This window comes from Pseudorca crassidens, chromosome 1 (assembly GCF_039906515.1).
Source record: "Pseudorca crassidens isolate mPseCra1 chromosome 1, mPseCra1.hap1, whole genome shotgun sequence".
Taxonomy (NCBI): domain Eukaryota; kingdom Metazoa; phylum Chordata; class Mammalia; order Artiodactyla; family Delphinidae; genus Pseudorca; species Pseudorca crassidens.
The window spans coordinates 36,638,805-36,651,392 of record NC_090296.1 but is presented as its reverse complement, the minus strand read 5'-3'; the positions used below and the strand labels follow the sequence as shown (position 1 = coordinate 36,651,392).

Genomic DNA, 12,588 nt, shown 5'->3' with positions numbered 1-12,588 from the left:
CCTAATGTAGTTTTTTACCTGCTTGGGGCTATATACTGATTGTCATGGAATGTAGTGCTATTTGTCTGTGTGTGTGTGTATCTTTAATTTAATGTAACGCCATGCAGAGCATATTGAATTTCCTTTATTCCTTCAACAGGCATTTGCTGATAGACTGGTTATTTATCCCACTGTACTACATCTCCAGAAACAATACTGCTATTTAAAGTTGAGACTTTCAACAAGTTTTGTGATCACTCCTATTTGATGGGTAGGAAAAAGCAAATGACCATGTTTGGTTATGATGAAACCTATGAAATGTGAAAAATAATGGGTGTGATGAGAGTAACGGAAAAGAGGCCTATAAAACTGAGAAAATAACTTAAATAAACTTCAGCTTAGCCCTGTAACACCATTATAAGGAAAGACATCTCCTGTGTTTCCATGATCAACTCACACAATTTCATGAGTGGTAACTTTTCTCACAGCAACTATAAAATAATACCATAGGCTACATCATAGCCCATAGGGGCCTCAGTTTCATAATCTGAAAAAAACTTGAACCTCTGTTCAGTGTGTAAGACTGTAAGTTAGTTTCTTAAAGGAGGCAGTAAGTTGTAGATATAGTTTTTCCAACTAAAATTACTCTTTTTCATGAAAGAAATGTTTTGAATCTTAGGTGGGAATAATATAAAAACAGATAAAGCATCACATATTAGACTCTTGTCCTATTTTAAAAGGGTAAACATGGAAATAGTCAAGCTGTGAAGTGTCCTGTGCATGGATAATGTTGACACATTGAACAAATGCCTGAAATGCTTCACAGATGACCCTGTTATCCCAAAGCATTGTATAAAGCTATTCCACTATTAGTTGGGTGAATATTCTAAACTGTGGCTATGATTTTGAATTTTTATTTGCATATTATTAATAGTTTTGTTTTACTCAAAGGGGCTATTATCAGGTATTCTCTGTTAACCGTATGTAGTTCTGATAATTCTCTATGATAGTAAATAAGACTTTAATTATTTTTCCAGTGGGCTTCCATTGCTTTGCTCCTAAATGGTTTATCATCTAGTTAAGAACCAGGAATAGAAGAGAACTGAGACTATGTCATGTACTCCTAGATAAATCACAGTTGTTGTGGGCTGGTTTCATCATCTGTTAAATGAGTCCTCACTGATCAATCCCTTTCTTCAGGGTGCTATAAGGCACTGAGTATTGGGTCATTTTTCTGACTGGCTGTCAGTCCCACATATTACTGTCACCCTCATACCCAATTGATCTTTCCTCTTAGTTGTGGAATTATTAGTAGGTACTCTTCAGACACAAGGTAAAAGTTCTGAAGCAACTCTCTGAGGCATTCTAGCATAAATAGCAATGTCTTAGTCTGTTTGGCCTACTATGACAAAAAAGTATCATAGACTGCGTGGCTTATAAACAACAGAAATTTACTTCTCACAGTTCTGGAAGGTGAGAAGTTCAAGATCAAGGTGCTGGCAGATTTGGTGTCTGATGAGTGCCCTCTTTCTGCTCCATAGACAGTGCCTTCTCACTGTGCCCTCGTACAGAAGAAGGGGCTAGAGAGCTCTGTGGGGTCTGTTTTACAAGAGCACTAATCTCATTCATAAGGCTCCACCCTCATGACTTAAGCACTTCCCACACGCCCCACATCTGAATACCATCACACCGGGCATTAAGTTTCAATGGATGCGTTTGGGGGAGACACAGATGTTCAGTCTGTAGCAAGCAGCCACCACATATACTACTTTGTTTGTATTATCACTAATCCTTTTTTAAAAACTGTGTGGAAGGTTTTATAATACTTATTTTAAAGTGAAGAAACTATGTCTCAGAGATGTCAAAATAACTTTCCTAGGACACAAAGCTGGTAAGAGTTGGATCCCAAACTGAGAGATAGATCTGTCTGGCTCTCAAAGCTTTTTTTCCTCTGATTCAAAATCTTTCTGATTTTGCATACTTACAATGAACAGAGTCCACATTTTTGTACTCCAGACCTCTTACTTTGATATTTGTTGGTGCATAACATTTTGATTGTCGTACATATAACATACAAAATATGTGTTAATTCTGTTTATGTTATCGATAAGATTTCCAGTCAACAGTAGGCTATTAGTAGTTAAGTTTTTGGGGATTCAAGAGTGATATGCAGATTTTCAACTCTGTAGGGGGTTCAGCACCCCTAACCCCTGAGTTGTTCAAGGGACAGCTGTATACTTTCTGATAAATAGAAATAAATTTCTAACTTTATAATTTTCACAAGCAAATAACACATACTTATAAGCATTCCCAGAACAGAAGAGTTAATATAAAGTGCAGAGAAGGGCTAAAGCTGGAGTTATTACTAGTTAAGGATTATTCCCAGAAATTCTCTAGCACAAAATTGGATTTGTGGAAGGTAAAATTTCTCAATATTATCTCATCTAAAATTCTTGAAAATTTTTGCCACTTTTTCATTCAGTTATCTATTCAAAGATATATACTGAACGTTTTCTATGTGATCAGCACTGTTCTAAATGCTGGTTTGGGAGCAAGGAGGGGAGTTTGAAAACTACCCTGCTGCCATGGAGCTTAAATTCTAGTAGGGGGAGAAAGATAATAAAATAAAGAAGTAAATGATATATATTAGAAGATGATAATTGCTTGGAGAAAAATACTGCAGGGAAAGAGGAGAAGGAAAAGCAAGGGATGTGATGGTGACTGGGTGTTGAATTTTTAAGTGAGATAGTCTGGATAGCCTTTTGGGGAAGGTGACATATGAGCAAAATTTTGAAGGACATTTGGGTGAGCCATGTGGATGGGTATCTGGGAAACCAGCATTCCAGGGGAAGGAGGAGCAAATGCAAAGGTCCTAAAGTAGGAACATGGCTGACATGTTCAGAGGTTAGTAACAAGACTATGTGGCTGAAATAGAGTAAACAAGGAGGACAGTAGTAGAAGATGAGATCAAAGAGGTAAGGGAGGAGGAGGAGGAGCTTCAAGCTGGAGGAGTAAGACACGGAGATAATCTTCCTCCCCACAAATACATCAGAAATACATCTACACGTGGAACAGCTCCTACAGAACACCTACTAAACGCTGGCAGAAGACCTCAGACCTCCTAAAAGGCAAGAAATTCCCCACGTACCTGGGTAGGGCAAAAGAAACAAGAATAAACAGAGACGAAAGGATAGGGACGGGACCTGCACCAGTGGGAGGGAGCTGTGAAGGAGGAAAGGTTTCCACACACTAGGAAGCCCCTTCGCGGGCGGAGACTGCAGGTGGCGGGGGGGGGGTGCTTCCGAGCTGCGGAGGAGAGCGCAGCAACAGGGGTGCGGCGCACAGAGGATCGGTGCCGACCGGCACTCACCAGCCTGAGAGGCTTGTCTGCTCACCCACTGGGGCGGGCGGGGGCTGGGAGCTGAGGCTCAGGCTTCGATCAGATCGCAGGGAGAGGACTGGGGTAGGCAGCGTGAACACAGCCTGAAGGGGTTAGTGCACCACGGCTAGCCAGGAGGGAGTCCAGGAAAAAGTCTGGACCTGCCGAAGAGGCAAGAGACTTTTTCTTCCCTCTTTGTTTCCTGGTGCGTGAAGAGAGGGGATTAAGAGCGCCACTTAAAGGAGCTCCAGAAACAGGCGCAAGCAGCGGCTATCAGCGTGGACCCCAGAGACGGGCATGAAACGCTAAAGCTGCTGCTGCCACCACCAAGAATCCTGTGTGGAAGCACAGTTCACTGTCCACACCTCCCCTCCTGGGAGCCTGTGCAGCCCGCCACTGCCAGGGTCCCGTGATCCAGGGACAACTTCCCTGGGAAAATGCACGGCGTGCCTCAGGCTGGTGCAACGTCATGCCAGCCTCTGCCGCCTCAGGCTTGGCCCGCATTCCGTACCCCTCCCTCCCTCCGGCCTGAGTGAGCCAGAGCCCCCGAATCAGCGGCTCCTTTAACCCTGTCCTGTCTGAGCGAAGAAAAGACACCCTCAGGCGACCTACACGCAGAGGCGGATCCAAATCCAAAGCTGAACCCCGGGAGCTGTGCGAACAAAAAAGAGAAAGGGAAATCTCTTCCAGCAGCCTCAGGAGCAGCGGATTAAATCTCCACAGTCACCTTGATGTACCCTGCATCTGTGGAATACATGAATAGACAACGAATCATCCCAAATTGAGGGACTTTGGGGGCAACGATATATATATATTTTTTTTTTCCCTTTTTCTCTTTTTGTGAGTGTGTATGTGTATGCTTCTCTGTGTGATTTTCTCTCTATAGCTTTGCTTTTACCATTTGTCCTAGGGTTCTGTCGTTTTTTTTTTTTTTTCTTTTAGTATAGGTTTTAGCGCTTGTTATCATTGGTGGATTTGCTTTTTTGGTTTGGTTTCTCTCTTCTTTCTTTCCTTTTTTAAAAAAATTTATTTAAAAAATTTTTTAATTTTTTACTTTAATAACTTTTTAATTTTATTGTATTTTATCTTCTTCTTTCTTTCTTTCTTTTTTTTCTCCCTTTTATTCTGAGTCGTGTGGATGACAGGCTCTTGGTGCTCCCGCCAGGCGTCAGGGCTGTGCCTGTGAGGTGGGAGAGCCAAGTTCAGGACATTGGTCCACATGAGACCTCCCAGGTCCACATAATATCAAACGGTGAAAGCTCTCTCAGAGATCTCCATCTCAACGCCAAGACCGAGCTCCACTCAACGACCAGCAGGCTCCAGTGCTGCACACTCTGTGCCACACGACTAGCAGGACAGGAACACAGCCCCACCCATTAGCAGAGAGGCTGCTAAAATCATAATAAGGCCACAGACACCCCAAAACACACAACCAGATGTGGACCTGCCCACCAGAAAGACAAGATCCAGCCTCATCCACCAGAACACAGGCACTAGTCCCCTCCACCAGGAAACATATACAACTCACTGAACCAACCTTAGCCACTGCGGACACCAAAAACAACGGAAACTACGAACCTGCAGCCTGTGAAAAGGAGACCCCGAACACAGTAAGTTAAGCAAAATGAGAAACACACAGCAGATGAAGGCACAAGGTAAAAGCCAACCCGACCTAACAAATGAAGAGGAAATAGGCAGTCTACCTGAAAAAGAATTCAGAATAATGATAGTAAAGATGATCCACAATCTTGGAAATAGAATGGAGAAAATACAACAAACGTTTAACAAGGACCTAGAAGAGCTAAAGAGCAAACAAACAGTGATGAACAACACAATATATGAAATTAAAAATTCTCTAGAAGGGATCAATAGCAGAATAACTGAGGGAGAATAACGGATAAGTGATCTGGAAGACAAAATAGTGGAAATAACTACTGCAGAGCAGAATAAAAATAAATGAAAAGAATTGAGGACAGTCTCAGAGACCTCTGGGACAACATTAAATGCCCCAACATACAAACCATAGGGGTCCCAGAAGAAGAGAAAAAGAAAGGGACTCAGAAAATATTTGTAGAGATTATAGTTGAAAACTTCCTTAATATTGGAAAGGAAATAGTTAATCAAGTCCAGGAAGCACAGAGAGTCCCATACAGGATAAATTCAAAGAGAAACATGCCAAGACACATATTAATCAAACTATCAAAAATTAAATACAAAGAAAAAATATTAAAAGCAGCAAGGGAAAAACAACAAATAACATACAAGGGAATCCCCATAAGGTTAACAGCTGATCTTTCAGCAGAAACTCTGCAAGCCAGAAGGGACTGGCAGGACATATTTAAAGTGATTAAGAGGCAAAACCTACAACCAAGATTACTCTACCCAACAAGGATGTCATTCACATTCGACAGAGAAATTATTAAAACCTTTACAGACAAGCAAAAGTTAAGAGAATTCAGCACCACAAAACCAGCTTTACAACAAATGGTAAAGGAACTTCTCTATGCAGGAAACACAAGAGAAGGAAAAGACCTACAATAACAAACCCAAGACAATTAAGAAAATGGTAACAGGAACATACATATCCATAATTACCTTAAATGTAAATGGATTAAATGCTCCAACCAAAAGACATAGACTGGCTGAATGGATACAAAACAAGACCCGTATTATATGCTGTCTACAAGAGACCCACTTCAGACCTAGGGACACATACAGACTGAAAGTAAGGGGATGGAGAAAGATATTACATGCAAATGGAAATCAAAAGAAAGGGGAGTATAATTCTCATATCAGACAAAATAAACTTTAAAACAAATACTATTACAAGAGACAAAGAAGGACTCTACATAATGATCAAGGGTACAATCCAAGAAGAAGATATAACAATTGTAAACATTTATGCACCCATCATAGGAGCACCTCAATACATAAGGCAAATACTAACAGCCGTAAAAGGGGAAATTGACAGTAACACAATCATCGTAGCAGACTTTAACACCCTACTTTCACCAATGGACAGACCATCCAAAATGAAAATAAATAAGGAAACACAAGCTTTAAATGACACATTAAACAAGATGGACTTAATTGATATTTATAGGACATTCCATCCTAAAACAGCACAATACACTTTCTTCTCAAGTGCTCATGGAATCTTCTCCGGGATAGATCATATCTTGGGTCACAAATCAAGCCTTGGTAAATTTAAGAAAATTGAAATTGTATCAAGTATCTTTTCAGACCATAATGCTATGAGACTAGATATCAATTGCAGGAAAAAATCTGTAACAAAATACAAACATATGGAGGCTAAACAATACACTACTTAATAACGAAGAAATCAAAGAGGAAATCAAAAAATACCTAGAAACAAATGACAATGAAAACACAATGACCCAAAACCTATGGGATGCAGCAAAAGCAGTTCTAAGAGTGAAGTTTAGAGCAATACAATCCTACATTAAGAAACAAGAAACATCTCAAATAAACCACCTAACCTTATACCTAAAGCAATTAGAGAAAGAAGAACAAAAAAAACCCAAAGTTAGCAGAAGGAAAGAAAGCATGAAAATCAGATGAGAAATAAATGAAAAAGAAATGAAAGGAAGGATAGCAAAGAACAATAAAACTGAAAGCTGATTCTTTGTGAAGATAAACAAAATTGATGAACCATTAGCCAGACTCATCAAGAAAAAAAGGGGGAAGACTCAAATCAATAGAATTAGAAATGAAAAAGGAGAAGTAACTACTGACTCTGCAGAAGTACAAAGGATCATGAGGGATTACTACAAGCAACTATATGCCAATAAAACGGACAACCGGGAAGAAATGGACAAATTCTTAGAAATGCGCAACCTTCCGAGACTGAACCAGGAAGAACTAGAAAATATGAACAGACCAATCACAAGTAATGAAATTGAAACTGTGATTAAAAATCCTCCAACAAGCAAAAGCCCAGGACCAGATGGCTTCACAGGTGAATTCTATCAAACATTTAGAAAAGAGCTAACACCTATCCGTCTCAAACTCTTCCAGGATAAAGCAGAGAGAGGAACACTCCCAAACTCATTCTGTGAGGTCACCATCACCGTGATACCAAAACCAGACAAAGATGTGACAAAGAAAGAAAACTACAGGCCAATATCACTGATGAACATAGATGCAAAAATCCTCAACAAACTACTAGCAAACAGAATCCAACAGCACATTAACAGGATCACACACCATGATCAAGTGGGGTTTATCCCAGGAATGCAAGGATTCTTCAATATACGCAAATCAATCAATGGGATACAACATATTAAGAAATTGAAGGAGATAAACCATATGATCATCTTAGTAGATGCAGAGAAAGCTTTTGACGAAATTCAACACCCATTTATGATAAAAACCCTCCAGAAAGTAGGCACAGAAGGAACTTACCTAAACATAATAAAGGCCATATATGACAAACCCACAGCCAACGTCATCCTCAATGGTGAAAAACTGAAACCATTTCCACTAAGATCAGGAACAAGACAAGGTTGCTCACTCTCACCACTATTACTCAACATAGTTTTGGAAGTTTTAACCACAGCAATCAGAGGAGAAAAAGAAATAAAGGGAATCCAAATTGGCAAAGAAGAAGTAAAGCTGTCACTGTTTGCAGTTGACATGATACTATACATAGAGAATCCTAGAGATGCTACCAGAAAACTACTAGAGCTCATTAGTGAATTTGGTAAAGTAGCAGGATACAAAATCAATGCACAGAAATCTCTTGCATTCCTATACACTAATGATGAAAAATCTGAAAGTGAAATTAAGGAGACACTCCCATTTACCATTGCAACAAAAAGAATAAAATATCTAGTAATAAACCTACCTAAGGAGACAAAAGACCTGTATGCAGAAAATTATAGGACACTGATTAAAGAAATTAAAGATGATACAAATAGATGGAGAGTTATACCATGTTCTTGGATTGGAAGAATCAACATTGTGAAAATGACTCTACCACCCAAAGCAATCTACAGATTCAATGCAATCCCTATCAAACTACCACTGGCATTTTTCACAGAACTAGAACAAAAAATTACACAATTTGGATGGAAACACAAAAGACCCCGAATAGCCAAAGCAATCTTGAGAAAGAAAACAGAGCTGGAGGAATCAGGCTCCCTGACTTCAGACTATACTACAAAGCTACAGTAATCAAGACAGTATGGTACTGGCACAAAAACAGAAATATAGATCAATGGAACAGAATAGAAAGCCCAGAGATAAACCCACGCACATATGGTCACCTTATCTTTGATAAAGGAGGCAAGAATATACAGTGGAGAAAGGACAGCCTTTTCAATAAGTGGTGCTGGGAAAACTGGACAGCTACATGTAAAAGAATGAAATTAGAACACTCCCTAATACCATACACAAAGATAAACTCAAAATGGATTAAAGACCTAAATGTAAGGCCAGACACTATTAAACTCTTAGAGGAAAACATAAGCAGAACACTCTATGACATAAATCACAGCAATATCCTTTTTGACCCACCTCCTAGAGAAATGGAAATAAAAACAAAAATAAACAAATGGGACCTAATGAAACTTAAAAGCTTTTGCACAACAAAGGAAAGCATAAAGAACACGAAAAGACAACCCTCAGAATGGGAGAAAATATTTGCAAATGAAGCAACTGACAAAGGATTAATCTCCAATATTTACAAGCAGCTCATGCAGCTCAATATCAAAAAAACAAACAACCCAATCCAAAAATGGGCAGAAGACCTAAAAAGACATTTCTCCAAAGAAGATATACAGGTTGCCAACAAACACATGAAAGAATGCTCAACATCACTAATCATTAGAGAAATGCAAACCAAAACTACAGTGAGATATCATCTCACACCGGTCAGAATGGCATCATCAAAAAATCTACAAACAATAAATGCTGGAGAGGGTGTGGAGAAAAGGAAATCCTCTTGCACTGTTGGTGGGAATGTAATTGATACAGCCACTATGGAGAACAGTATGGAGGTTCCTTAAACAACTAAAAATGGAACTACCATATGACCCAGCAATCCCACTACTGGGCATATACCCTGAGAAAACCAGAGTTCAAAAAGAGTCATGTACCACAATGTTCATTGCAGCTCTATTTACAATAGCCAGGACATGGAAGCAACCTAAGTGTCCATCAACAGATGAATGGATAAAGAAGATGTGGCACATATATACAATGGAATTTTACTCAGTCATAAAAAGAAACGAAATTGAGGTATTTGTAGTGAGGTGGATGGACCTAGAGTCTGTCATACAGAGGGAAGTAAGTCAAAGAGAAAAACAAATGCCATATGCTAACACATATATATGGAATCTAATAGAGAAAAAAAAAAAAGGTCATGAAGAACCTAAGGGCAAGATGGGAATAAAGATGCAGACCTACTAGAGAATGGACTTGAGGTTATGGGGATGGGGAAGGGTAAGCTGGGACAAAGTGAGAGAGTGGCATGGCCATATATACACTACGAAATGTGAAGTAGATAGCTAGTGGGAAGCAGCTGCATGGCACAGGGAGATCAGCTCAGTGCTTTGTGACCACCTAGAGGGGTGGGATAGGGAGGGCGGGAGGTAGGGAGATACAAGAGGGAAGAGATATGGGGATATATGTGTATGTATAACTGATTCACTTTGTTATAAAGCAGAAACTAACACACCATTGTAAAGCAATTATAGTCCAATAAAGATGTTTTAAAAAATAAATGAATGAATGAATAAATAAATAAAAAGAGGTAAGGGAGGCCATATTGTCTGGGGCCTTGTAGGTCAAATTAGTAACTTTGGGTTTGACTGATTGAGATGAAGAGTCAGTTCAATAAGAGCAAAGGAGTAACATCATTTGACTGATATTTTGACAGGATCTGGCTGCTACATTGAGGATAGACTGTAGACGTTGGCAAGGGTGGAAGCAGGGAGACCTGTTCAGAGGTTACTGTAACAATTCAGGTGAGAAAAGTGGTGGCTCAGTTGGTAGCAATGCCAGTGGTGATACTTGTTCAGAGCTTGGCGAAATGTTTGCTGATGGGTTGGTAGGGAGCGTCAGAGAAAGAGAGGAGTCTTGCTTTTTACTTTTCTTTGTTGGTAAATGCAAGTCATAGCTTTTGTTTAATGTAATATAAATGAAACCGTCTCCACCAGCAGTCAGTATACTGGGTATTTTAGTTTACTTTGCAGGAAATTGAGCATGTTGTAATTGAAACTACTACGCAGGATGGGAAAGTATCTTAACAATCATTTTATTAATTTAGAGGAAGAATTGTCAGATTATAGCCTCAGGACCAAATCTGGCTCATAGCCTGGTTTTGTGAATAAAGTTTTATTGGAAGACACGCACATTTTTTTTTTTTTTTTACATCTTGTCTGTGGCAGCTTTCCTGCTACAAAAGCAACAGAGGCCCACAAAGCGTAGAATATTTACTGTCTGGCCCTTTATTGAAAAAAGTTTGCTGACCCTTGGTTTCGACCGTTGTGTAAGAGTTGTGCCAAAATTTTCCTCTGATCTTTTTCCAAGTATGAAGAAGAAATTTAAGAGGGGACAGGAGGTGACAGTAGAGAGAACAAAAAGGTAATATTCAAATGCTGTCACCAATGTATTTCTCTCCCTTATGTTAGTCTACCTATTTCTTTGCTATGGGTATCCAATTTCCCCTGATCTCTGATGTGCTCTGTGTTGGGATATAAGTGCACTAATTGGCCTGGGGCGGGGGGGCGGGTCTGGGGAGTATGTTCTTCTCAACAGTAAAGATTTACTATAGGAATGAATCTCGGCTGCTAGAGACTACACTGTTGAATTTCACAGTCTTGATAGAAAATAAAAAATGAGTACCAGCATCAGTGTGAGCATCAATCTTTATGAAGAATTTGACTCTCTTCTTATGACTTTGTGTAATCCTGTGATGAAATACAAATAAGTTAGACCCACAATGTTGTTTGCTTTTTATAGGTCTATAATGACGGATTTATACTACCTCAGTCAAACAGATGGAGCAGGTGATTGGCGGGAAAAAGAGGCCAAAGATCTGACAGAGCTGGTCCAGCGGAGAATAACGTATCTTCAGGTAAGAAGGTTAGGTTAAGAAATTAACTTGAGTGAAAAAAAGGAGAATCATAATAAAACTAAAAGTAAGAGTTGCTGTTGGTTTTTAGTCTTCCTAGCCCTCACTTTTTGAAAGTATTTGTCACTCATTTTACCTATTTATTCAAAAAGACTGTATGTTACTCCTTGAGTGGAATACAAAGATAGCTAAAAGAAGGTCCCTGCCCTAAAGGGGGCTACTTCTGACACACGGACATACAAAAACTACAGTGCAAAATAGGAAGTGCTGCATTTATGTGAGAGATTAGATGAAATGCTCATTGGAGGAACCTGTCAGGGATAGCTATGTGGAAAAGGTATTATTTGAACTGAGCTGTAAAGGATAATTAGGTAGGATTTACACACCCAGAAATGGAGAAGAGCATACTAGCTGGAGCATATGATGTAAGTAATGGTCCATACCTGGGAAAGAACAGTACAGGAACCCAATGAGAAATAGAATATTTTAGTTTGTCTGGAGTTTTGGTTGTGTGAAAAGGAGGGTTGGAAAAGGTAGGTTTGGGAGCCAGATTGCAGAGGTCCTTGGGTACAGGTTAAGCTTTATAGTGCATAAGCAGTAAATGGTTGCTGAACGATTTTATTTATTGTATAAACATCATTATAACAACAAATGGGAAATATAAATCAAGGGTAAACTCCAAGTCCCAGGCCCTTTAAAATATATTCTCTTCATTTTTTGTGTGTGTTCTCTTCTAGCTCTTATTAATATGCTTACCCAGTGTTACATATTTGTAAGGATAGTATTGATTTACTTTTAAATTTTGTTTTTTGCTTAATATGCCATAAGCTTTTTTCTATTTTGGAATCACAACCTGCTTTTGAAAGATTTTTATACATAAGAGTGGCATGATGAGAGTGCTGCTTTAGTGATATTAATCTGAAAAGTAGTATTTTGCTTGAACTGGATTCATTGTAAGAGACTAGAAGCAAGGAGAGCGTTTAGGATACGAGGACCATACTGAAGCTGAGAAATACTGAGGTGTGTGGCAGTTTGCATTGGAAGTGAAGAGACAAATTTGAGAGAGTTTGGGAAGATCAAATTGATAGGCCTATCCAAGTAGCTGAAGGAGCTGGAATGAATGGGGTAATGT

General features: G+C 39.3%; 1 protein-coding gene across 10 annotated transcripts in view; it reads left to right on the top strand.

The window, feature by feature from the left end:
• Positions 1–12,588, top strand: part of FUT8 (fucosyltransferase 8) — a 324,684-nt gene that overhangs the window by 228,157 nt on the left and 83,939 nt on the right. For all 10 annotated transcript variants that reach the window (XM_067733076.1, XM_067733024.1, XM_067733084.1 and 7 more), the window contains one exon: positions 11,345–11,459. In XM_067733076.1, the coding sequence (XP_067589177.1) occupies positions 11,345–11,459 (115 nt within the window). The remainder of the gene's footprint in view (positions 1–11,344; positions 11,460–12,588) is intronic.